This window comes from Podarcis cretensis (genome assembly GCF_951804945.1).
Source record: "Podarcis cretensis genome assembly, chromosome: 8".
Taxonomy (NCBI): domain Eukaryota; kingdom Metazoa; phylum Chordata; class Lepidosauria; order Squamata; family Lacertidae; genus Podarcis; species Podarcis cretensis.
In genome coordinates, this window is record NC_137177.1 from 71985342 (window position 1) to 72009670 (window position 24329).

Below are 24329 nucleotides of genomic sequence, written 5' to 3' on the forward strand. Positions count from 1 at the left end.
CGATCATTTTTCAAGTCTGACTCTGACTTAATCCAGTTGCATGAAATCAATACTTTAAAGAATGTGGCAGTTCCTGAGAAAAAGCTGGATGTTTGCAGGAGTTGGTGACAATGTGGGGAGATATTGCTCACATGTCAGAACACATATCATAAAATAAAAGGTCGAGGAACACACATCTGATGGCGCTGCAGTAATATTTGCTCCCCCACCCCATCAATATTTTATGTCTGCTTGTTAAAGTGACAGCTTTACTTTGATTATTTACGACAATCGGCATTTTCCATGCATAAGCCTTAAACCTGCATTGGTCAGACTGCTCATTTACAGTAGAAGTGTTCTTCCTCCTCCATTTCCTCTTCCACATGAACAATAACCATGCTACTATGTAACTTTAAAAACCGGTGCCTGGTTTTGTTTTTCCTCCTCCCTCTCCATTCCTTTTTCCTTTTGTGCCATGCCTTTGCAACTGTAAGTCTTGCTACTACTTATCATATGTCAGCCTGCCCTGGAAGCCCCTTTGGGCTGAAGAGTGGGATAAAATGCTTTAGATAAGCAAGTGGAATAAAATAAAGTAACAAAATAGATAATTAATCAGAGGTTTCCATATCTAAACCTCAGCATTTTACAGAATGGGGATGGAGGCCGCACACAATTCTTTATCCTTTCCTGTAAAGTGAAGGGGGAAATTTGCTTATTTCAACCTCACAGCACACATCTAAACATAACACATACAGGCACCACTTCTAGATACTTCTTGTCATCTAGTGCTCCCTGCCCCCTGCAAAAATGACCTCTTAACATTCAACTTCTTGGCTGTTGTCAATCATAAATTTAGTTGACAGACTGACACAGCCTCTCCAATTCCTAGTTTCTTTCATTGGACTACAACTCCCATCATCTCTGACCATTGGTCAGGATGCCTGGGGCTGATGGGAACTGGAGTCCAGCACCATCTGGATCCACGCCCTTTTCTTTCTTTTAAATTTGCCAATTTATCTAGTATCACATATTTCACATATTTGGAAAACTATGCAAAAAGTTCCACTTCATTGTTAAGTAGTCCCACTTCAATTCCAAACTGATGGAAGAAACTTCAGTGGTTAAACACCTAACAGAGCAAACAAATGAGAACGGCAACAAAACACACAGTTGTAGCCTCACCTCCTAGCACAGAGATGGGGTCACACACCTTTTGGACAAGCTTCCTGGGGGTCACTTGCCAGTGGTGGACAAGGACAGAGACAGAAGTGGCTGGAACAATGCATGCGGCTAATTTACACCAGGCGGATTACGACACAAACTCATGAACACCCCTCCTCTCCCCTCCATCCAAGCAAGCAATGGGCATGATTAGAGTTCAAGGACACATACCAATCAGGCAAAACCACTCTAGGAAAGTGCAAAGCAAAACTGGTGAGGAGTGTGACTCAAGGAGAAGGGTTGTGGCCTAGGGAGAGTCCCAAGGGTCGGGGGGGGGCACAACTGGCCCCTGGACCTGAGGTTCTCCTTCCCCATCCTAGCAGGAGTGCTCCTGTTCAGGGATCCATTCAGACAACTGCCACTTTACTTCAGGCTAATCATTTCCATCTGGCTTCCCTTCATCTTTTGTGTCTCTTTCAGGGCCTTGCAGAGCCAGGCAGAGGCCCAGGCCAGGTAGATAATGTGCCCCCCCCCCTTTTTTTTTAACCATGCAGATAACTGAAGTCTTATAAATAAGTAAGTATATAAATAATTTGTGAATATTGTGAATATGCCGACCGAGGCCCCCTTTGGAATCGGAGGCCTGGGCCAAGTGGTCCATATGCCCCCCCCCCCACCTGGGCCTGGTCTCTTTCCCAAATGATGCTCAGCATACTCAATAGTCATTTAGCTGTTTTCTCCCACCCTTACTCCTCACTAGTGTTATTTTTCTAGAAAAAGGGATGCTGGAACTCAACATGAGTGCCTCCCGTGTTCTCTTAGAATGGCAATGGCACCCACACGAGAAGTGCCGGAACTGAGTTCCAGCTGGGGGGGGACCCTGCCCCTTACCCTTTCTTTAAAAATATATTTTTCTTCTTCAGAAAACCTTAGTATGGGTTCCGATACTTTCCTCTCTTGGTTTCTCAAGGAAGCCAGCTGGGCCCCCAAGTCTGTCGGCGCTCACCACCCGAGCTGGCTATCCGGCAGAATTATTTGCTTTGAGCTTGACAAGATGTTCAAATAAATCCATTAATGACCATTATTCCCAAAGCTAATAATATCGACACTACAGCACTGAGACAGCAGGCAAAGGAATTGGCTCACAAATGACAAATACATCTTGCAGCAAACAGAAAGTCCCGTTTGAGCAAATACAGGTTAGCCGAACAAGATCAGTTTTGATCTTGCTACAACAGTGGTTTTCAACCAGCGTGCCAGGGCACCCAGGGGCGCCCTGAATGATGGTCAGGGGTGCAGCAGGCAACACTGGCCTCTCTCCCTCTTTCCTTCCTTTCTTCTGATGCCCTCTCATGTCTCTGCCTCCCAAAGGCTTGCACAGCTGTTTGTTGCAGAGGCCCTGCAGCTACAAGTGAATGGTGCCTCTGAGGCTGGCCAGGGGGTGCTTCCCAGGCCCCTGTGGGGCAGTGTGAGGAGGCAACTTTATTTGGGGCAGGAGGGGGCAGCTCGGAGACCAGGGGAGGCAGCAGTGACTGCCCAGAGGACTCCCAAGGAGAGGGGGAAAGAGAGAAGGCTGAGGGAACACTCCACAAGGGAGGGCATTTGAAAAGGGGTAAGGGGCTATCCACTCTGCAGGCAAGGGGTGACATAACTGGGCTCCTGAGCCCTACAGGGGTGCCGCAGAAAGAATGTAGCTGGTCAAGGGAGCCACGGACTCAAAAAGGTTGAAAACCTCTGTGAAACAGTAACAGAGAACTAGGGAGGGCAGAATCAACCCATTCCTCATTCTGGGAGGGAAGATCTGTGTTCTATTAATGGGACATTCCAGGAACAAATTATCCTGTGCCATTCAGAGGTGTGTGTGTTTTTGTGCCATAGAAATATGTTGTTAGAAATATTACTAGTCAAAAAGTGACCCAATTCGCAAGTATTGACGACTCCCCACCAGCTCAGAAATAACTTTGATGGGTTTTACTAGCCTAAGGAAGCTAGAGTTTGCAACCTTGCTTTGAGAGAAGCTAAGTGATAGCATCTTAGAGTACTTCCTAAGAAGAAAAACTTCCCACACACATGCTGCGTGGACTGAGCTGGAGGCAGAGAGAGCAGGCAGAGTGGTTGAGTTCAAAGGCAAACACACAGGAAGATTTGTGCTGAGGCTTCCCATTCAGATAACTGTCTGATGCCGCAGTGGGGTGGAGTCTGAATTTGAGGACTTTGGACTGGGTGCCCATTCCCGCCCCCTTTCCTGATCAGCTTGAAATAGGATTCAGATACCTTCTGCTCTTCCTGCCAACTCATAGTCAACTCATCATTAATGTATTTTGTTTTAGCTTTTTAAAGATCTGTTTTTGATTAGGACCAGAATCCAGAATACTGGGAATAAGCCTATTCTTTGGGGCTACACAATTTCCCATATTTCCATATTACGGGGAAATTCAGTGTCCCCAAACTGGGATATTATTCTAATCTAACAGAATTGCTATTAATATGTTAACATTTTGGGGGTGGAGGACACCCCAACTCTGCAGGGAGAACAATGGGGGTAGGAATTGGGGCCAGAGCTAGCACATTCATCCCTATGCACATGCTCTACCTGCTTATGTGTATAACAGCTGAATCCCTTTGTTCATCTAGTCAAGTGCGGTTTAGCAAGGAGTGTGTGTTGGGAAAAGACCTGGGAGACCAGGGTGCAGAGCCCACTCAGTCATGAAGCTCACTGTTAGTGTCTGTCACTATCTCTCAGCCTAACCTACCTTGCAGGGCTCTTGTGAGGATAATATAGTGAGCAGAAGATAGGATATAAATGCAAAACAGAAATAAAACAGCAGACCTTTGTCAAAAACCACCAATGCTTTTACAGCTGCCATCAAGTGTCCCCACCTTCAGAGATTAGTCTGTTGCTACAAATATCAGACCCCTTTTCCTGTAGAAGCCCCTCAAGAGCTTCATTCAGCTCACTTTAATTTTTGTGACCTTCCAAAAGAAGATGAAAACTTTCGTGTTTGGCAGGGGAAGCGTTTCAGGTGCCCCGATGTTTTCAAACCACGCAGTGCTTTTTGTTTACAAGATTTCTTCTTTAGTTAGCTAATTATTCTTAACATTGCTAGGATCTTGGTCCCACTTTGGGTTTGTACATTACGGAAAGGGCAGAATGGAAATGAATGACAACAGCATCACCCTGAAAATACTAACAGAAAGGGAATACACAGCAGGTACAAGGGTCCATTCTTTGTGGGAAATGACCCCAGCCAGGATCCAGTTAAGGCATTTATTCAGTAACATCGCTCAGTTCTCCCTATAAAAGCAACTGAAATCTTACCGTCAATTCCAAGAGCTCCTTGTTCCTTGTTCTCTGGACATGGTTCAAATTGATTGATAATCTCCAGGCAATGATCCTTGGTCACATTAATCATCTAAGAACAAAAAGGAAGGTGGTTGTTTTTTGCTGCTGCTGTTGTGCACAAAATAAGAGATTGCCAACAAATCCTTCCATTTAACAAATCTCCCTTTCTCTGAGTAGTTCTGCAACTGGATGGTTTTCTAGCTGTGTGCGACATCTCCCTCCCCCCCATTGCCTCTTTTCCAACCAGCCAGTGAGATTCCCATTTCTGCCAATCAATGTCAGCTTTGATAGGGTGAAAGCTACGATCCCGTCAATGATTGCCAGGCTGTCCTCCACAGAACACAAAGCATGGTTTTCTAGGCCACTTCCATCCCAAGTGGCGCCTTAGTGCCCAGGGGCAGAAAGTAACACAATGCTGATTGCCCTGTCCTGGTGACAGACAGCTCCTATGGCAAGATGACATGGACCAGTTTTGGCTTGTCAATAAATTTAGTCCATGTGGCAGATGTTCCTGGACACAAAGCAAGAGGAAGAGTTGGGAGTCTCTGGAAAAATAACCCAGACGGAGTGTATTAGGTGGTAGGGTAAGAGACGACGTCCTTAGGAAACTGCGTACTGAAAGTGCTTTTAAAAATATTATGGGGGGGGGGAATGGATTGTGTAGGAGCAAGCACCCCCTGCATCAAGGATAGACAATTTGCAATTCTGTATGCCTGGCTCCTCTGGTACTGATTCAAACCAAGGAACAGGCACCCACCTGTATTTTGGCAGATTGGAAGAATACTCAGTAATGTACAACACCAACTGCAGTCTGATGTGGTATAGCCTAGGGACACATTTACCCTGTGAAGACACAGGTCCATTAGGAGAGGTGTGTCTCTGCTCCACCAAACTCACTCGGTTCTCAGCCAGCCTCTATCTGCCTTTCTCCTTACTTACAGCCAGTCCAGGTGATGGCACTAGATGCCAACCTCCTCCTCACTGACCCACCAGTGTTGCCTTTGCAGAACTTAGCAGGAAGGAGGATGGGCACAGAGCAAGAGTTAGTTGATTCCACCAGCCATTGGCTCTGGCTCCGCCTACTGTTGGCCTTCTTGCCTCCTGCCCTACTAGTCACAATGGACACCAGCCATTGTTGTTGATGTATTCTTCACTTATCCCTTCTTCCCTGATGGGGAAGGGGGTTACCATTTTGTGGTTCACCTCAGCGGCCAAAATGCATTAAGCCAGCCCTACCATTTATATTTATATAGGGACGCAGATGGCACTGTGGGTTAAACCACAGAGCCTAAGACTTGCCGATCAGAAGGTCGGCGGTTCGAATCCCCATGATGGGGTGAGCTCCCGTTGCTCGGTCTCTGCTCCTGCCAACCTAGCAGTTTGAAAGCATGTCAAAGCGCAAGTAGATAAATAGGTACCGCTCCGGTGGGAAGGTAAACGGCGTTTCCGTGCGGCATTTCTGGTTCGCCAGAAGCGGCTTAGTCATGCTGGCCACATGACCCGGAAGCTGTACGCCGGCTCCCTCAGCCAATAAAGCGAGATGATCACCGCAACCCCAGAGTCGGTCACGACTGGACCTAATGGTCAGGGGTCCCTTTACTTTTACCTTTACCATTTATATATTTGCCCATGCATTTCTGTAGCCTTTAGATGTGAAAATATGTGGTGTGGGGGAAGATGCACAGTGGAGAGGCTGAGAAGGGGGAGCAAGAAAGAGAAGAGGGGGTGAGGAAGAGTGGGGTGAGCAGAACAAAGTCAATAACTCATTGGACCCAAATGGGGGGTTAAAGGAAGGAAAGAGGGCTTGGGAACATTTTGTACTAGTTCACACATGACTGCAGAAACTCGGTGGGCCCGTCCCTCAGAAAGGTGGAAAGCAGGAAGTAAAAGCACCTGGTGTATCTCCTGATGATTATCTACACAGACCCAAACATGCAGCGAGATTCGATTCCCCCTCCCTTCTCAGCATTAGGGGGATCAATAGCCCAGTGACACGGAAACCAATGCTAACTTGTTTAGAAGGGCAGCAGTCACAAATACAAGATTATCATCTGAGCAAAGGACACATTTAGAATCTCCAACAGACCATGAAAAAACAGATGGAGAGTTCTTTAGGAAGAGAGTGGAGAAGAAAACTCACAGCAAGGTGTCCTCACTGCCCAACGCAGGGCACTTATGCACCACAGAGGAATGGCAGAAAACCTGGATTATTGGGGGGGGGGGGAGAGATTCCACTGCTCGACTTTTGAAGCCCGGTTCAGCTCTGTATATTCAGTGGTGGGAGAAAGGATTTCTAGACATGCTCAGAGGCACTGCTATCACACAGTTGCATCCAACTCCAATCCTATTCAGAGAAGACCCTTTGAAGTTAATTGATATGCATGAATAAGGTTCATTCATTTCAACGGACCTACTCTGCACAGAACTTAGCTGGAGAAAGCCTAGAATTGCTTCACAGTTTCCAGGCATTTAAATGTAAATCTTGGGGTTAAGCAAGTTGCTCAGATTAATTACAGCAGGTAGGGCAGAAGAAGTATTTTCCGGCACCACTATTAAATTCAGATGGATAATTTGCTGGAATTGTTCTGGGCATGTTTAGAGAGGGGAAACCCCCTGGCTTTTAGACCAATGCAAAGTTAATGAATTTGCAGCCTCCAATCTAAATGTTACAATAAAGCAGCAAAAGACCCAATATTCTTCCTATTGAAATCATATTTATGCACTTACCTGGCACAAGAAGCCTAGGGAAGGTTTTGTGTAGGGGAATATGCCACTTAATTTTTGCCAGAGGCAAAAACAGCAGCAGGTTTATTTGCTTTTTATGAGAGCTTTGCACAAACATTAGAAAACAAGATCTGGCACCTTTCATCAGTATCCAACCATGCCTAGATATAAATGTGGCAATGCAGAAAAGTGTAAGACCTTGCATATTTTTTTTAGTTTTTTAGTTCTTGTAATGCAGAAAACAAAATCGTAAATTTGATAGTGCGGTGCAAACGCTACAACAGAGAGCTGTGATGTTAGTTGACTGCCATTTAATTGGCAATGCATAAATAACTGCAAGCCAGATCTGCTAGGTGGTACTCAAGAGTTTTATTCTCAAAAAGTGCCTTTAAATGCCAGGATTAAAAGCTGGCAAATGTATTTGGGTTTTTATGAGAGCATTAAGAAGAAGCATACTTGCCATTAGGTTCCAGTCCAGAATGAAAGCTCTTCTGGAGAAGACTGCTGAGTTGGTGACGTCTGCCCAAAACTTCCTCTGACTTCACCGTTTACAATCCATGTCATATGGTTTTGTGGCATGTGTATAAATCTACACCTGTAACTAACTAATGAAGTGGACTGCAGCCCACAAAAAGTAAGCTATGATGATTGTATTTAGTTATTAAATTTCTATCCTGCCTTCTTCTCAAAGGAGCACAGGGCAGCAAACACACAAGCCATTAAAAAAAACCAAACCAACCATAGAACATCTTTAAAACAATTCCAATGCTGATGCGGTAAGACCTCTACTTAGAAGACTTGTTGGGAAAGGAAGGTCTTCAGCAAGTGCTAAAAAGACAAATAAAGATGGAACCTGACTAATATTAAATGGGAGCAATTACAAAGAGTAGGTACCACAGCAGTAAAATTCTGAATTCTATATTCTCCTATATTCCCTGGTGAGAAGGCATCTGCAGAAGGCCCTCATCTGCAGAGCGTACTGATAGATTTGGTTATATAGGGGACAAGATGATCTTTCAGGTATCCTGGTCCCTAGTTGTATAAAGCTTTATATTCCAAAGTCAGCACTGAGGTTGTGGGTCGGTCCTCCATTTGCCCCAGTGTTAGCCTGCCCACACCAAGCTGAACAGAAGGCCATCCAAAGACAAGTATTTCATCGTCAGGAATTTGTGAGCATGGATTCATGGTGAGAGTAGGACAGTGGTATTTGTATTATTTGCAAGAGAAGAGGACTACAGTTTGTATGCTTTATTCTTGTTTCAATGAACAAGCTACATGGTCCTGAAGAAACCAAGTTATTCCTTATTCCTTCCTCAAACATCCATGCCGTTATTGGGGACTATCATTATTTGGAAGGATTTCTTTGTGGAGGGGTTTTTCCCTCCCAAAGAAACCCCTCAAGATGATTTATATGTTTGTCTGCAAATGCTTGGACAAGTTCCCAGATCTTCAGGGGTGACCTTCTCTTCATAGGTGACTTTGGTGTTCAATATGTATTTTAATGGAGGCAAAAAATTGCCTGAGAAGGATGGAGCAGACATTGCAAAGCTCACTTTGTAGCAGAAAATGTGAAATCTCTTTCGAAAGGGTGGTGACCAGCCTGTCCCTTTTCTTAAGGTTAAAGGAAGCCATGATGCTACTTGCTTCCATTGCACAAGCTTCCCACCCAAATCCCAGCCTTCCTGCCAAGGGAGAAGTTGGGATGTGACAACACATAAGTTTGGGCAGGGTCATGCCTAAGCATCGACAAACCTGTTGATTTCAGTTTCTTATTTTCCCATGCTTAAATTCAGTTCACCCTGTTTCTGCATTGGTTGGCATTCCAACTGCAGCGGAATGGAATCAGGTCTGTCATGAAGTGAATGTGAGGCAGAACAATGCCTTCTCACACCCTTAGAAAGGATTGAGGAGTGAACCCCCAATGCTTACCTTTTGCTCAGTGTCAAGGAAGCGTTTGAGGTCATCCACATCCAAATAGTCCTTGTGGTTGCTGTAGGTGAGCATGAGAAGATACAGGTCCCGGCGGGTTGACATCATCTTATAGAAGGCGCAGAACTCTTCGAAGTCCAAAGTTCCTTGGTTGTCATCTGTGTCTGCCTCCTGGTGGCACAGAGGGACATTTGCAATTAGCAGGCTTCCATCTTGTCCCTTGAGAAGCAACACGGTGAGCAGGCCAACAACTACAGCTGAAGTTTAGAATGCTAAGTAAAACAAACTCAGTTCCTATATAGCCCAAGACTAAATTCCAGTATTTAACTTTCAAAATGGGTTGTGCTGGGAGGAGAGTGGGACTGAAAATGACTCCAAAAATTACCCACCCACTCCCCGCAGTTTGCAGGTAGTGAATCTGGGGCAGATTTTTGCACCCCACCAAGGTGAGGGAGGAACAGATTGGTTTCCCTCCCAGGAGTGCTGACCATATTCAGTGGGCCTCCTAATGGCTGTTGTTCCCATCTTTTAGAATGTGGTGTGTTCCCAGGGCATTTTTGGTAAAAACTGGCAGCGGACAGCGAAGGATGCCATTTCTTTCTCCAGAACTGTGGGCATCTACTGTGGACCTTCCACAGACTCCCCCACCCCCAAAAAACTGTTGAAATAGCAGTCTGGTCCTTCTCTCCTCACATGTATTCAGTGGTTTGGCCCCAACAGGGATAAACCCAGGCTAGAAACTGCATCCATTGATCTTGAAATCTCCACCCCAATCTTACATACGGTATATTTGGGGTTGTTGTGGTTATTAAGTAGTGAGGGAATATAATTCTGTACCTGCTCAGAGTGATCCTCTTCTTTATTATGACAACGGGCCTCAATCATAGCCTTGCACATGGGTTCTGAAGTTCCTCCTGGTGAACCCATATTCTGATGAGCCCACCCTAGACCAGCTTCCCCCAGATGGTACTCTCCAGATGTTGGTGCCCTCCAGATGTTGGACAACTCACTTTATAGGAGTAGTCGCCTAACAACAACTGGAGGGCACCAGGTTGGGAAAGACGTTCCTGGATTATAATGTGAGTACACAAACTTAAAAAATGCTTTTATCCTAGTTCTGTTTTGTCACCGCACTAATTATAATAAGATGCTTGTATATTGAGTGGAGATCTAAGTTAGTCCTCTTCATCAACGAGGGAACTTCTCCCCAATTACAGCATTTCCTAATCACCCCTTTTGATGTCTCAACTGGGATGGTGTTATTGTGGGGGGAAACAGATCTCTGGCAGATCTGCAGGGCTGCCAAGATGGTCACTTCTTAATCAAGTTCTGCTGCCCTCTCCAACCAGGCTGGAATTCACTTTTGTCTGTGCAATTCACAAATGTAAATCAATGGGCATTAACGGATTTCTCATTGCAGCTTTTAACTGCGTTTGTTGCTTCTGCTAGGCATTTCCCCCTCGTCCTACTGATCATTGATTCACCTTCTTTGACTGCAAAACATCTGATTCTGTTTTCAGTGCTGTCATTATGCAAAGCTTCACACTCCATTAGCATCTGCTGGCATTTAATAGCAAGCAACTCCAATACACTGAAGCTTCTGATGTGCCCCAGAATATACAAGAGCTCTCTCTCACTTATGTAACAAATAAGCATCATTAAACACAAAAGGTTCCTAATGCCCCTTCTCTTTCTTGTACAATAAATTAAAGCAACTTGAAGCTTTGTTGATTAGTATAGAATCAAAGAGTTGAAAAGAACCTTTTTAGGCCATCTAGCCTAAGATGTCCTCCTTAAAATGTGGTGGCCCAGTAATAAAAGCAACCAGCCCATGGGAAACCAGAAGCAGATATCAAATCCTGAAGCAGATATCAGCCTGGCTGATGTACCTCCACCCACTGAAGTGGCCCAGGAAGCTGCAAGGAAGCCCACCCTCCAGTCTCACACCAGTGTGACCAGCAGGCTCTGATTTATAGCTCAGTGGCAGAGCATCTGCTTTGCATGCAGAATGTGCCAGGTTCAATCCCTGGCATCTCCAGGTAGGAGAACGCCCTTTCTGAAACCCCATAGAGCTGCTGCTGCTGCCAGTCACTGCCAATGACCAATGCAAGATGGACCAATGGTTTGACTCAATATAAGGCAGCTTCTTATGCTCCCATGTTCTCAACACCAGCACATAGTCTCCCCAGGCACTTGCCAAGACCCAAGCAAGATCCACAAGTGCTCACACTTGCCCTGTAGTCCCCAAGACAGCCAGCTGGGTCACTTGCCCTGGTGCTTGCTATATCAGGCACTCAAGGGCTCTGTGGGAAATTAAAAGGGTGTCACCAAGCCAGCCTTGGAGTGTTGGTATTGTTCACTGCTACTCCCTGACACAGGAGGGGGTCTCATCTGATGGCACTTTGACCAGATTACACACACACACACACACACACACACACACACACACATTGTTATTGGTTAGTCAGTTGGCTAATGATCTGACTCAAGATTAAGAAAGTGCTGTTGCACTGTTCAAGGAGATACTCCATCTACCAAGGAAGATATCTCATACTATAGACAGTGAGAGCTCAGTGACATGCATAGATTAAGATGTCCAGGAGTAAGGTTACTGAGGAGGATCATTGGAGAACTGGGCACACGGTGGTGGTGGAGGGCTCTGTGCAGGCCAGGGATGGGCAAATTCGTCAAAACTGTTTTCTCCTTTTTCCAATGCCACGCTCAGTTCTCCACACTTCCACATCAGTATGCACATCAGCCCTAATATACACATTTCTCCAAATATACAATTTTTTACAAAGTGATTTCCTCTAATGTAAAGCATTTTGTATGCTATTTTCACTAATATAATAATAATAATAATAATAATAATAATAATAATAATAATACCCCTCCCATCTGGCTGGGTTTCCCCAGCCACTCTGGGCAGCTTCCAACAAAATATTAAAAATACATTAAAACATCAGTCATTAAAAACTTCCCTAAACAGGGCTGCCTTCAGATGTCTTCTAAACGTCAGATAGTTGTTTATTTCTTTGACCTCTGATGGGAGAGTGTTCCACAGGGCAGGTGCCACTACCGAGAAGGCTCTCTGCCTGGTTCCCTGTAACTTGGCTTCTCACAGTGAGGGAACCACCAGAAGGCCCTCAGCGTCCAGGTTGAACTATAGGGGTGGAGACGCTCCTTATAGTTTAATAGACACTTATCATTAGCATATGCATTTTTGTACACATTACTTGGCTGGACTGCAAATTTTGGAGAAGTTTGAACTTTGAAGGTGGGTGTATTTCTACTCATGCATTGCTTTGGAAAAGTGTGAATTTGATAGGTTCACCTGTAAATGCTAATGTGATCTAATCTCTCTCCCATTTCTACCCACCAGGGACAACAGAACCTGCTCCTTTCTGAGGACTTGGAAGGAAGGTTGAGGACAGGATGCTATGAAAATGGAATAATGGACTAGATGGACCACTGGTCTGATCCAGCAGGCTCGTCTTATGTTCCTGTGTTGAGGGGCAGTGGGCAATGCATCAATCCTGCCCTCATCCCAGCAGCCACTCACAGCTCTTATGCCATGATGCACTAGTTTTCCAAATACAGCAAGTTTTAACACTCTCTCTCTCTCTCTCTCTCTCTCTCTCTCTCTCTCTCTCTCTCTTCTTTTTCACAGCACAATCACTATACATAAGGGATAACTCACATAACACCCACACCATCCTTACATCCCAAAAAGCCTCCACCAACTCAACAATAAATAAGTAACTACATTAAGAAGCTCAGAGGGATATGTTCAACCTTGCATATTGCAAAAATATTATCAAGGATGCTGCAGAAAAGGGGGAGGGGAAAAACACCATCAAAAGAGGCCAACTTTTTTAAATGTCAAAACCGATCCATTTCCTCCCATCTAAAGAAGCCCTCGGTACATGAAAAAAGAAATAAAAAGAACAAAGCCAGATATACGCAAAGCTCGCTCCACTAAGAGAGCAAATCTACATCATGTTCCACCAGAGAAGACCAAACAGAGTCAATAAACGTGGAACAAGGGGGCTCGAGGGCATAATGGGGGGGGGGGAGAAATAAGCCATTCATCCAGAACAGACAGAGCATCGTCAGCTCCCAGACAGAGGGTGCAGTTCTGATCATGGCTGCAGCGCGTCAGTCTGCAGCTTTGCCTTGCTGAAGTTTCAATTAAAACCAAGCAGCTGCCAAGAGAAAGAGTAAAGGGAAGGGTCATGTGGCAAAGCACAGAAAATTAAGTGCACGCCTTCAGGACTTGCCACTTCAGACACTTAATTGGGTGAAACATGGTCAAGTTGTCTTTGGGCAATGTAATGAGGTATTGGGGAGCTGACGGCTCAGTTGAAGGGTCACTTGTGCAGTTGATGCCATGTAGGAAGACTGGGAGTTGGACATACTGGTGGTACAACAGCCCTATCACCCATTCATCCTGTCACCCTCTGCAACCTTCGCATGTCAGTGGTAATTATCCTTTTCCCCATTTGACAGGTATTCCGAAAGAGATGAGGCCTTCCCCACCCCCTTTAGATGAAGCTGGATCTTCTCCCATTATAATCCAACAGTTGGAGAGCCAGTGTGGTGGTTGCCGGAGAGCTGAGCTTGTTCCCAGGAGACACAAGTTCAAATCCTGTACTCAGCCATGAGGATCACTAGCTGAAATTCAGTCATTTGCTGTCGCTGAGTCTAACCTTGTGGGGTTGTTAGGGGGAAAGAAAATGTAAGCTATGGCTGCAGCTCCTCCTCATTCACTCACACCTCGGGCATCTACAATGCCAAATATTGCTCCCGTTCCCCCATTTCAGCCTGCTGTCATAAAAGCTGTCATTTTAAAAAAAATGATTTCTGTTGACTTCTCTTGGGTGAAGATATGGAATCAGCACCATGGACAGCAGCTCTCAACAGATGCAGACTTCATTCTACAGTAGAGATCACCAACCCAGCACCCTCAAAGGCTTTCAATGGAGCGCCTAAAAAAATTTGGAGCAAAATTCCACCTCAGGAGGAAACTGCTTTCAGATACTGGAAGTGCTGTGAAAAGGAGTCATTAAATACTCTACCTGAGCCATTGCATGTGTGGTGGACCTTTCACACAAGCAAGTCATCGCTGCAGACATTAAGTAATGAATTTGCATGCACGATCAAGGCCTCCGTATGATGCACCAAAAGCAGTGTTCTCAGGCAGAGGCCCTTCCCATCCCCCAGTAGCAGATGGTGGGGTAAGGGCACATACCTGGCTTCCCAGCAGCCACGTTGCTGCTGCTTACCAGGAAAAGGAGCAGCAGGGAGGGTTGCTGGGTTAGCTCACCTGGGTGAATTTGCAACCCCTCCCTCCCAGTAAGCAGCAGTGAATCACCTGCCAGGAGGTCAGATAGGCACCTCTGCCCACCATACCATCTGCGACTGCCATCACCTGAGATACGTTTCGCTGGAGGTATAAGGGACTCAATCTGGTAGCTTCTGCATGCAAAATGTCTGTGATGTTCAGGCCACATCTGGAACAGTGCCCAGGTTTGGGTGCCAACAGGAGCATGCCCAGAGGAGAGTGAGGGGTCTGGAAGCCAAGTCCTATGAACAATGGTTGAAAGAGCCAAGCATGTTTAACACTGAGATGAGACAATAGCAGGAGACTTTAGAGTAGCCTTCACATATCTGAATGGCTGCCACATACAAGATGGAACTAATTTTGCCTCAGCGGGTAGGAATAGAATGTGGTTGGTTGGCATCCATCTGTCTTGGGAGACAATGGAGAAATGCACTTTGGGGGGCGAAGTCAAACTGCTGGAAATTGAAGGGTTTTTTCCCCAAACCTTTAGGAGCAACATCCTAATGGGAAGAGTTGCTGGGCAGTGGGAAAGAAAGACTGCATCAGAAGGTGATGGGCACTCCTTTACTGGAGGTATCTAAGCAGATGCTAGATAGCCATCTGTCAGGGATGCTCTGGTTGCACCCTGGATTGCTCAGCCTGTGTTGAGAAAGGAGGATTGGACTAGATGGCTTCTAAGATCCCTTCCAACTGGACACGGATGGCGCTGTGGTCTAAACCACTGAGCCTCTTGGGCTTGCCAATCGGAAGGTCGGCAGTTCAAATCCCCGTGACGGGGTGAGCTCCCATTGTTCGGTCCCAGCTCCTGCCAACCTAGCAGTTCAAAAGCACATCAAAGTGCAAGTAGATAAATAGGTACCACTCTGGCGGGAAGGTAAATGGTGTTTCCGTGCACTACTCTGGTTTCACCAGAAGCGGCTTAGTCATTCTGGCCACATGACCCAGAAAAACCATCTGCGGACAAGTGTTAGATCCTTCAGCCAGTAAAGTGAGATGAGCACCGCAACACCAGAGTCGTCCACAACTGGACTTAACTGTCAGGGGTCCTTTACCTTAAGATCCCTTCCAACTGAAGTGTCACCGAGCTATGGCACTTTCCCCAGCTAACAGATATCTAGCCACTTCAATACCCTTTTCGCTTTCCATGGACCTCCACTGCACAATGGTGCCTTGTCTCATTTTCACCCACTGTGGTTTTAGTTCCAATGAGGTTAATAGCTAAAGGAAACCAGGCAAGCTGCAGAAAGGGGAGGGGAAGAACCCAAACCACCCTATTATCATCTGCAGAAAGTTTTCTAATAATGAACTAAAAAGTGAACTGTCTCTCATGTTCATCAAGCCAGACAGAGAATTAATGAAAGAAAATAAAGAACCACGCAGAGCGTTCAACGCCCCATCCCCAATCCAGGTAGAGCCAGGGCTGAAAGCCAGACACTGAGCTGACTTCAATTAATAGCAACCATTCAGCTGAATGAAAGGATCTACGTTTCTAAGGGTGCCTGGCTCTAAAACTGAACCCTCATTCATTTCATCCTTTCATGTGGTTTCTTAGGATTGATGTAAGAATGGCACCACAAAAAAAGATAGTTAGGCCAGTGTCTATACAAGCAGAGATGCCTGTGGAATTTGGTCTTCATGAATTCTGGGATGAACTGTTCTGATCTTCCCCTCCCAGACGAATGTGCAGATTTGTATATAACTATCCTCTCAATTATGTGATTCTCAGAACGTTGAGACCTGGTCTTGGGCTCACAGAACAATTAAAAAAAAAAAGTTAAATTTGGAGAGGAAATACATTTAGAAGAAAAGTGTTAAGAGAAAATATGTTTTATGTACTGATTTAAATGTGGATTATTATTTTTTTAAAAAAAGCAGATTAATGCAGAAATGGGAAAGCACAGATACCAATTATCTTGATCCATTTTTGGCTTCAGGTCTGGTTTTGGGATCAAACCGACCTTGGTTGTCCTGCTGGACTACCTGGTAGAGGGCTGGTAGAGTGTGACCATCTGAATCAGGTGAGGCCATGAAAGTGCTGGACCAGTGTTTGGGGTTGGTGATGGACTGAATGAGAACCAATAAACTGAAGCTGGATCCCACTAAGTGGGAGAGAGATAAATTGGAAAAACCATTCTTCCCCACAATCATTACCTGACTTTGCCTTCCTAAATAGCAAAACACCAGTTTATATTCTGCTCTAATATAAACTGTCATGGATTTTTCACAAGTGCATTTTTATAGGGAAAACATACATTCTGTTTTCCCATGAATCTAAAAAGTCACTTTTGGAGAACCGATGGAGCTAATTTGAAAGGCTCTAATGGGCACTTAGTGATAATCCATATATCCATTCCTCTAGTTTCTCCGTTTTAATTCTTGTTACCCTCCACCCTCGCTATTTCTTTTTACAGATGTGAGCATTTTCATTTCTTAATCCTCAGATTGTAATGGGTTTTATATTTAGTTTTACATGCTGCTACCTCTGCAGGGTTGGTATTTGCTAGAACAGCATAAACGGAGTGTGTGTGAAAAAAGACAGTTTATTAAACATGATCTGCTCACAGCAGAGATGCAGTTTGAGTTAGGAGGACTTGTAGCTCAGCAGTAGAGCATTTGCTTTGCATGCAGAAGGTCTCAGGTTCAAAATCTGGCATCTCCAGGTTAGGCAAGGAAAGAACCATGTCTGTAATTCTGGAGAACCATTGTCAGTCAGCATATAACTAGATGGACGGATAAGGTAACTTCCTATGTTCCAAGTTCCCCCTTTGGATTCTAGTGGCTTCAATACTGTTCAGGCCCTATGATTAAACGAACAGGGTATGCTGGAAGGAAACTTAATGGTGTGGGGAGGCTAATAAAGTCCATATGTAACGGGAGCCTCTGAAGCTCTGTACAATTTAATAGACAACACTGTCGTGTTACACATCAGCGGTTTTTAATGTTTAATGCTGTATTGTGTTCTTTAATATTCAGTTGGGAGCTGTCCAGAGTGGCTGGGGAAACCCAGCCAGATGGGCGAGGTATAAACAATTTATTATTATTATTATTATTATTATTATTATTATTATTATTAGTTGTTGTTGTTGTTGTTGTTGTTGTTGTTGTTGTTGTTGTTGTTGTTGTTGTTATATTACTAGTCTCAATCCTTTGCAGGTCTACTCAGTAGTATGTCTCATTTTGCAAATAAGTATGCTGGGGATTAAAAAGAAATGCAATAGAACCAACACAGCTGCTGTCTTGGAAAGCAGTTAAAAATAATTTCTTACTTTGGTGTACTAAATACACACAAACAGGATCCAGAGAGGCAAGAAACTGAAGCAAGGGAGAAATGAATGAGCCACTTTGGAAGGTGTCAGGGGCCACATAAAATGAGGTTGGGGCCACAGGTTTCTCATACTGAACAGGGAACCTTCTTCAGCTTGAGGGCCACATTGCTTCTGGAGTTGCAAACCAATGGTGGGTGTGGCCAAAGACACACCAATCACCACCCTCAAGCAAGCAAGCATCACCATTCAACAACACATTACAGCAAGGCAAAATCACTGGAAGAGGGTGCAGAGTCTTGGGTATGAGGTAGAGAGGACTGGAGGTATGTGGTGGGAGGTTGCGTTCAGCCTGAGGTTCTTCACCCCTGGGCTAGAGGATCAAATCCAGCAAGGCCGTCTTTACAGACTTAAAGAACTTCCATCTGCAATAAGCTCTAGCAATGAGACCAAAGGAAAACAGATATGTCGGGCAGAGCTGCTGAAGCTCCGCTTTATATATAAGAAAATCAATTGAAAAGGATCAACAAAAGCAGCTTTGCGGGGGAAGTGAAAACTGCTGTTTAAGAGAAATCTTTCTCCTTTAAGTCTCAGCACACGCATACACATTCTCCTTCCAGAGCGCAGCATCTTTACCTGGACAAACAATGGCAGATTTGGGCATTTGAGGAGGGAAAAATTATTCCTTGCCTCCCCCCCCCCAAACCCTCAGCATCTCTGTTGGTGCCAGCAACATTTTTAGATTCTGCTGACGCCAGGGAATTGGCTTGTTTTGAGGCAATCTGCACACTTCAGAAGCCACACACACATTCACCTACCACAAAAGTCCGAATTCCCAGCAGCGTTGTGAAGTACGCAACAAGATGTTTGAATAGCGCTGCACGTTGCCAGCGTTGCTTTAATCTTCCCCCATTCAATTATAAAATAGGTCAGGGCCAAACTGCAGAGACAGGCTTCAGAGGCAGCCCTTGTATGCCTGGTGGCAGATTTCCTACCCACCCACCCCCCGCACCCCACCAGATGCAGAGCCTATCATCATAAGAGCACAAATTGGTACAGGCTAAGCACAGTGGCTACACTTCAGAGGAACAGATGGTCCTTGTGTTCGGGACGCCCTCATAACAAATAGGAAATATGCAGCAGCTCTGATGATGGATGCAAGGCCACCATAGCAAGTGTTGGGCTTCTAGAGACAGATGTGCATCAAAAGGCCAGGTCTCCAGGTCCCCAAGCCCTTTTTACCCTGAGCACAAATAGCCACAACCACTGGATCGTTCAGCCGGCAGGGTGTTGTGTTGCACACGATTCCCCCACTAAATGCAACCTGGCAATTCCTTTTGGGTGCCTCAATTGGGAACAGACTGAGGCCTCACTGTTCACCTTGTGGCCAGCCAGATCTTTGAGCACCTTCCCAGCACCTTTGTCCCGCTGGGCTTTGGCTCAGGTGGAACGCCAGTCAGGCCTTCTCTGCACCACATTTTCCCTTCCTGCTCTGAATTCTGAAGCCTCGCTGACAGCTTCTGTCTCTCCATGTCATGGGACCTCCCTGAAGATCTTGCATGACTTTGCAGCCCTAGATGCCAGAGCAGGAGAAAGGAGGACAAGGAGCAGAAGCAGGCTGGAAGGCAGGCACCCAGGAGTGGAGGAGATCCTTCCCCTTGTGATTCTGGATGTTACAAGCATCCCAGTTGCTGGAGCCCACAGGAGGGGAGAGAGCTCCTGCTTTTCAGAGGTGGAAAGCCCAATCATTGTTAGTGCAATTCATTCCCCCAACAGTTCTCCAAGTTCTGACAAATCACGAACCTGCAAACCTCATCTTGACACTTGGTGCTATGCAAAAAATTGATGGTAATTCTAGAAACTAACCACCTCCCAGGGGGGCACTGTTAAGCTTGGAGAATGAAGGTCGTACCTTCTGTGGCCACTTTGTGACTCGCATGCCAGTAACATACAATAAACATGAAAGTGAGGACATCTGGTGGTAGAAAGGATGAAGAAAAACAAGTCTGCCGGGGCTGCAGCCATAAAAAGAGCCCAACAGGAAAAGGAGCTATCTGTTCAGTATTTATATTGCAGTTTATCGCCCCCGAGTGCCTGCAGTCTGCCTTGTAGAGATGCGGCTGTGAATGGAGTGCCCTTACCTTGAACATCTGCTTGACTTTCTGCCGGGGTAGGTTGACGTTCAGCTTATGCATCAGCTGGAGCACCTCGTTGATGCTCAGGCTGCCATCACCATTTTTGTCCGCTTCGTCGAAGGTTTGCTTCAACCACATTTAGCAGGAGTCAAGGAAAAGAGAAGAGACAACTCTGCCATGGTAAGCAAAGAGGAGAAGATGCTGAAGGGAATGAAGGCTGCTTCCCTGGGACTATAGAAATAAAGGGATTCAAAAGCCACAGAGCACTTAAATCAGGAAGAAACAAAATCGTGGAAGGCCATCTGATCAAGCTTTCTGCCACAAGATGGGACCATCCATTCAGTGGGCATGACAAACAAACTGCTGCTGTTTGACCACTGCTCCGTTTTGCCTAGTGCTGCTTGGGGAGGCTCCCCAAGACCTTGGACAGAGGGAGGTCCTTCCTAGCTTAGCTACCTGAGAAAAGATTTACCTGATAGTGTTAGGATTTGGGACTTTCTAAAGTAGGTGTCCTGCCATGAAGTAATGGTCCTTCTTCACTAACGCAACATATTGTGGGCTTTGGTGGATATAAAATATAAAAACTTTTTTTTGAGGGGAGGGGTTCAAAGGAAGAACATGCTTGACTGCTCATGTTACACACCCCACAAGGTTGGTGTCAGGGTCTGGCATTGCTGGACGTCTGCCTAGGCCCAGGCCCCAACCAGGGGCCCACTGCAAAAAGCCACAACCCTACATCCTTCTGCTCTTGTCTGTGCCCTGAGGTTGCTGCTGCTGCTGCTGCTGCTGCTGCTGTTTACAATGATGATGATGATGATGATGACATTCCTTAATCACATTATAAAATACAGGCAGATAAAACCAAAGAAGCAGTGTGTGCAATACAGAATTCCTAAAATGCTCCTTCAACAATACAATGAGCTGTGAGCAATGTTAGTCCCACTCAGAGTAGACTCTTTGAAATTAACAGAAATGGCTAACTTAGGTCCATTTGTGTCAATGGGTCTACTGTGATCAGGACTTAGTTGGCAGTGACCTAATGTCACTCTCTGCTCACCTGCGCTGTTGGCGGTGACAGGAATGTGGAAAGGAAGCAACATCTTTCCCTTGCTTTGCCCTTTTCTCCTCTGGGTGATGGTGTGGGTTGAGCCCAAAGAGAAAAAGCAAATGGGTAGGGGAAACAGAAGTGGGGATGAAAGGAGGGGGGCTGCTGAAGAACTCGTGTTCAAGGTGCCCATCAAAACTGCATGGCCAACAGTGCATCCCCCCCCCCTGCCCTCCACTGAAGGATACTGGTCTCTAGTCCTCTGACGCTTTGACAGGCTGTCTTCATCGCTAATCCCAGCCATCAAGTACTTCAGGCCAGTGATCCACGTCCGAGCTTCCCCTGCGCTGGATGACACCAAGTCAAGAGACTCCATGTGGTCTCCGTAGTAGATACTGAAGCAGCAGTTGGGGTCAAAGCTGCCATCTGCATAGCGCTGGAAGATCTCTGACTGTTTTCCTTCACAGACCTCCTGGATCGAATCGATAGAGACTGGGGGGGGGGAATAAAATCAGGCGAGGAGGTGAGGAGGTGGGCTGGGCAATCATGCAAAAGGTTGGAATAAAGACTCACTCTTGAATAAAGAAACTATTTCCATCCCACATTTGACACCTGGTCTGAGTTTGATTTTTATCCCACCCACCCACCTCTGAATTGGGGCCATTTGCCAGACTGTGGTACATGACTGCTAGGCTGCTGAGCATTCAATTATCATTTGGAAACCCAAGGATTGTGTTACTCAGGGCCCCTGCCCCAGATTACATGTTGTATGGGCAACCTATCCAGAAGAGAAATTGTAGATTGAGGAGTTAGTGATCAGACACAGTTGCCCTCTTCCTGCCTCTGTTCCTTCTCCCTCTCCTTGTCTCTTAAGTTCTTTGATGGCATGAGAACAGCCTATAATGTCCTAATCAGTTAGGAGGAAGAGATAGTGATGAGTACCCTCTTTGAAGTTGGACATTGTTTTGAGAAAGTGAGGCATTGGGAGGGGGTGGCTAATGAATGATATGCATGTAGCCAGTAATGAATGATTTGCATGTAGCCAGTCAGCCAAGCCACACAGGCTAGCTAGCTATAAATCAGTTGGTTGTGGACAGAATTTTTGAAAGAAACTCATGCACGGGCTGATTGGCCGCGGGGTCGTGCAAACTAAAGTCTACCTGGGGGAGTCACTTCACCACTTCTTGGGGGCTTCCAAGTGGTAGATCAAAGTGCTTGCTTGGTATGTATATATTGCTTGCTGTTTAGAATAAAAATCTTTAATCTTCTCACTCACTTGTGTTTTGTATTACTTCTGAATCTCATTTTAAAAGAACCACCTTGCATTTGGCAAGACCCATGTTTAGTTGTTTTATGTGCACAGCTGAACGTGTGGCTGCGCCCCCCTCCTGCAGCAGGGAATCCAGACTGGACCTTGAAACAGTCCTTGTATAATTAAAATTGTTGTAAGAAAAAAGTGCTCCCTTTTCCCTTATGGGGTATTCAAGAGCCCATATAGTCCTTATGTAGGTTCTTTATCGGTAGGAGAAAATAACAGAGGCCAGAGAATATTGAGAAGCAAAGCAGCTAGTAAGCCTGATCTTCATTAAACTGTTGCAACAGGGTCCCTCACTCACCCCACGCAGGGAGGGAGGAGAGGAACCCAGAACACTGGTGTGCAAGCTCTTATATAGACACTTGAAATTGCATACCCTGTAGCTCAAGACCACCCCCCAAAATATCATCCATACATCACAGAAAGAGGTGGTCCCCAGCAGAAATTTGAGTGTGTTGCTTCTCTCCTGTCTGCCAGGATACCTGATAATGCCTTATCTGATTGCGTTTTCTGGGTAGCCTGGCCATTCCTTTGAGATGGTAAATACTTCCTGAATCTCTGTGTGCTCAGCTTAACAGATACTTGCCAGACTGTATTTACAGGGAGGTGTAAGCCCCTACACTTACAGTCCAAACACAACTGAAAAGCTTTCCCCGTTTCCTTCCTCCTTGCAGAGAAATATTTGAGGTCAATTTGGGAGAGTCAAAATGGCTTCAGGATTGTTCTCCTGTACTATTTCAGGTACAGTGGTACCTCAGGTTACATACGCTTCAGGTTATATACGCTTCAGGTTACAGACTCCGGTAACCCAGAAATATTACCTCAGGTTAAGAACTTTGCTTCAGGATAAGAACAGAAATTATGCTCTGGTGGCACGGCGGCAGCGGGAGGCCCCATTAGCTAAAGTGATGCTTCAGGATAAGAACAGTTTCAGGTTAAGAACGGACCTCCGGAACGAATTAAGTACTTAACCCGAGGTACCACTGTACTTGGTTTATATACTTATGTATGTTTTTGCCTTGTACACTTATGAACATTCATATTTATATGTATATATATGACCGTAGAATTCCTATAACAAAATGCTTTCACAGAAATGAGTCATGTGAGTGGAGTGGCAGCCCCCTCCATAGTGCACCGCACACTTACTTTTGGCTTTCTCGTTCTTTCGCGAGGGCCTCCAGCGGATGCATGACTTGTGCTCGTCCAGGTAGTAGAAGCGAACAAGACCTTTGGAACTGCCTCGGAGTTTGATCATCTGAGTACCGGCTTGCATGGAACTCATACATTTTTCCACTATACAAAGAGAGAAAATGAGAGAGAAAGAAATAATGACAATTAATTGATTGAATTTATATTCCTAGAATCACAGGACGGTTTACAGTATAAAAACCACACCAAAAATGCATAAGATAACACTTACACTTCAACAAAGAACGCATTGCCAAAATGCATTGAAGGCAATACAATGTTTATGTGTGATCATGGTTAAGAGAAGAAGGAGGAGATAGCTACAAAAAAAAAGTGTAGAAGTCTAGTCCTATGAATCACCCCGTGGGCCACATGAATTATTGTAAGCATTCTGGTAACCGTATAGAAATTGAGAAAGACACACCGGGGCAAATTGCTTTAGAACTTTTCTTTTTTAGTACAGAAGGGAGAGCATTAAAAATTAACAGCAACATGGTTCCATAGCACACTGGATCCTGACTGCATCTCAGTGTGAGACAGCCAGCTGCTGAAAAGAATTCCAGACTAGGAAGATGGAAGACTTATGCAGATTCTGGGCAAGAACTGCATATTAAGCGCTGGAACAAGAAACACTCAAAACTAGTTCTGCCTATGGCTTTAAATGTGGTAGGACAGAGACTGGCAAATGCGCAAAAGATAAACACTAGAAGCATCAACCACCCAAAGGTGGTTTTATCCATGTTTGGGGGAAATGTATCCTACTCTTGGGAAGAAAAGCAATTTGGTGATTTACCAGTGCATTAGTCTATAGCTTGTCTTATGATCCATTAAGAATGCAATTGAGCAGCCTATTCAAATACAGCAAATAAAATTGTGAGAGGGCTGCACAGCGTCCCTAGA

General features: G+C 45.3%; 1 protein-coding gene across 6 annotated transcripts in view; it reads right to left on the minus strand.

The window, feature by feature from the left end:
• The window catches only part of PLCH2 (phospholipase C eta 2), a 310582-nt gene that overhangs the window by 86064 nt on the left and 200189 nt on the right, over window positions 1–24329 (minus strand). For all 6 annotated transcript variants that reach the window (XM_079986753.1, XM_079986749.1, XM_079986750.1 and 3 more), the window contains 5 exons: window positions 23388–23534; window positions 21162–21415; window positions 19885–20004; window positions 9137–9307; window positions 4460–4553 (listed from right to left, as the gene is read on the minus strand). In XM_079986753.1, coding sequence (XP_079842879.1) covers window positions 4460–4553; window positions 9137–9307; window positions 19885–20004; window positions 21162–21415; window positions 23388–23534 — 786 coding nt within the window. The remainder of the gene's footprint in view (window positions 1–4459; window positions 4554–9136; window positions 9308–19884; window positions 20005–21161; window positions 21416–23387; window positions 23535–24329) is intronic.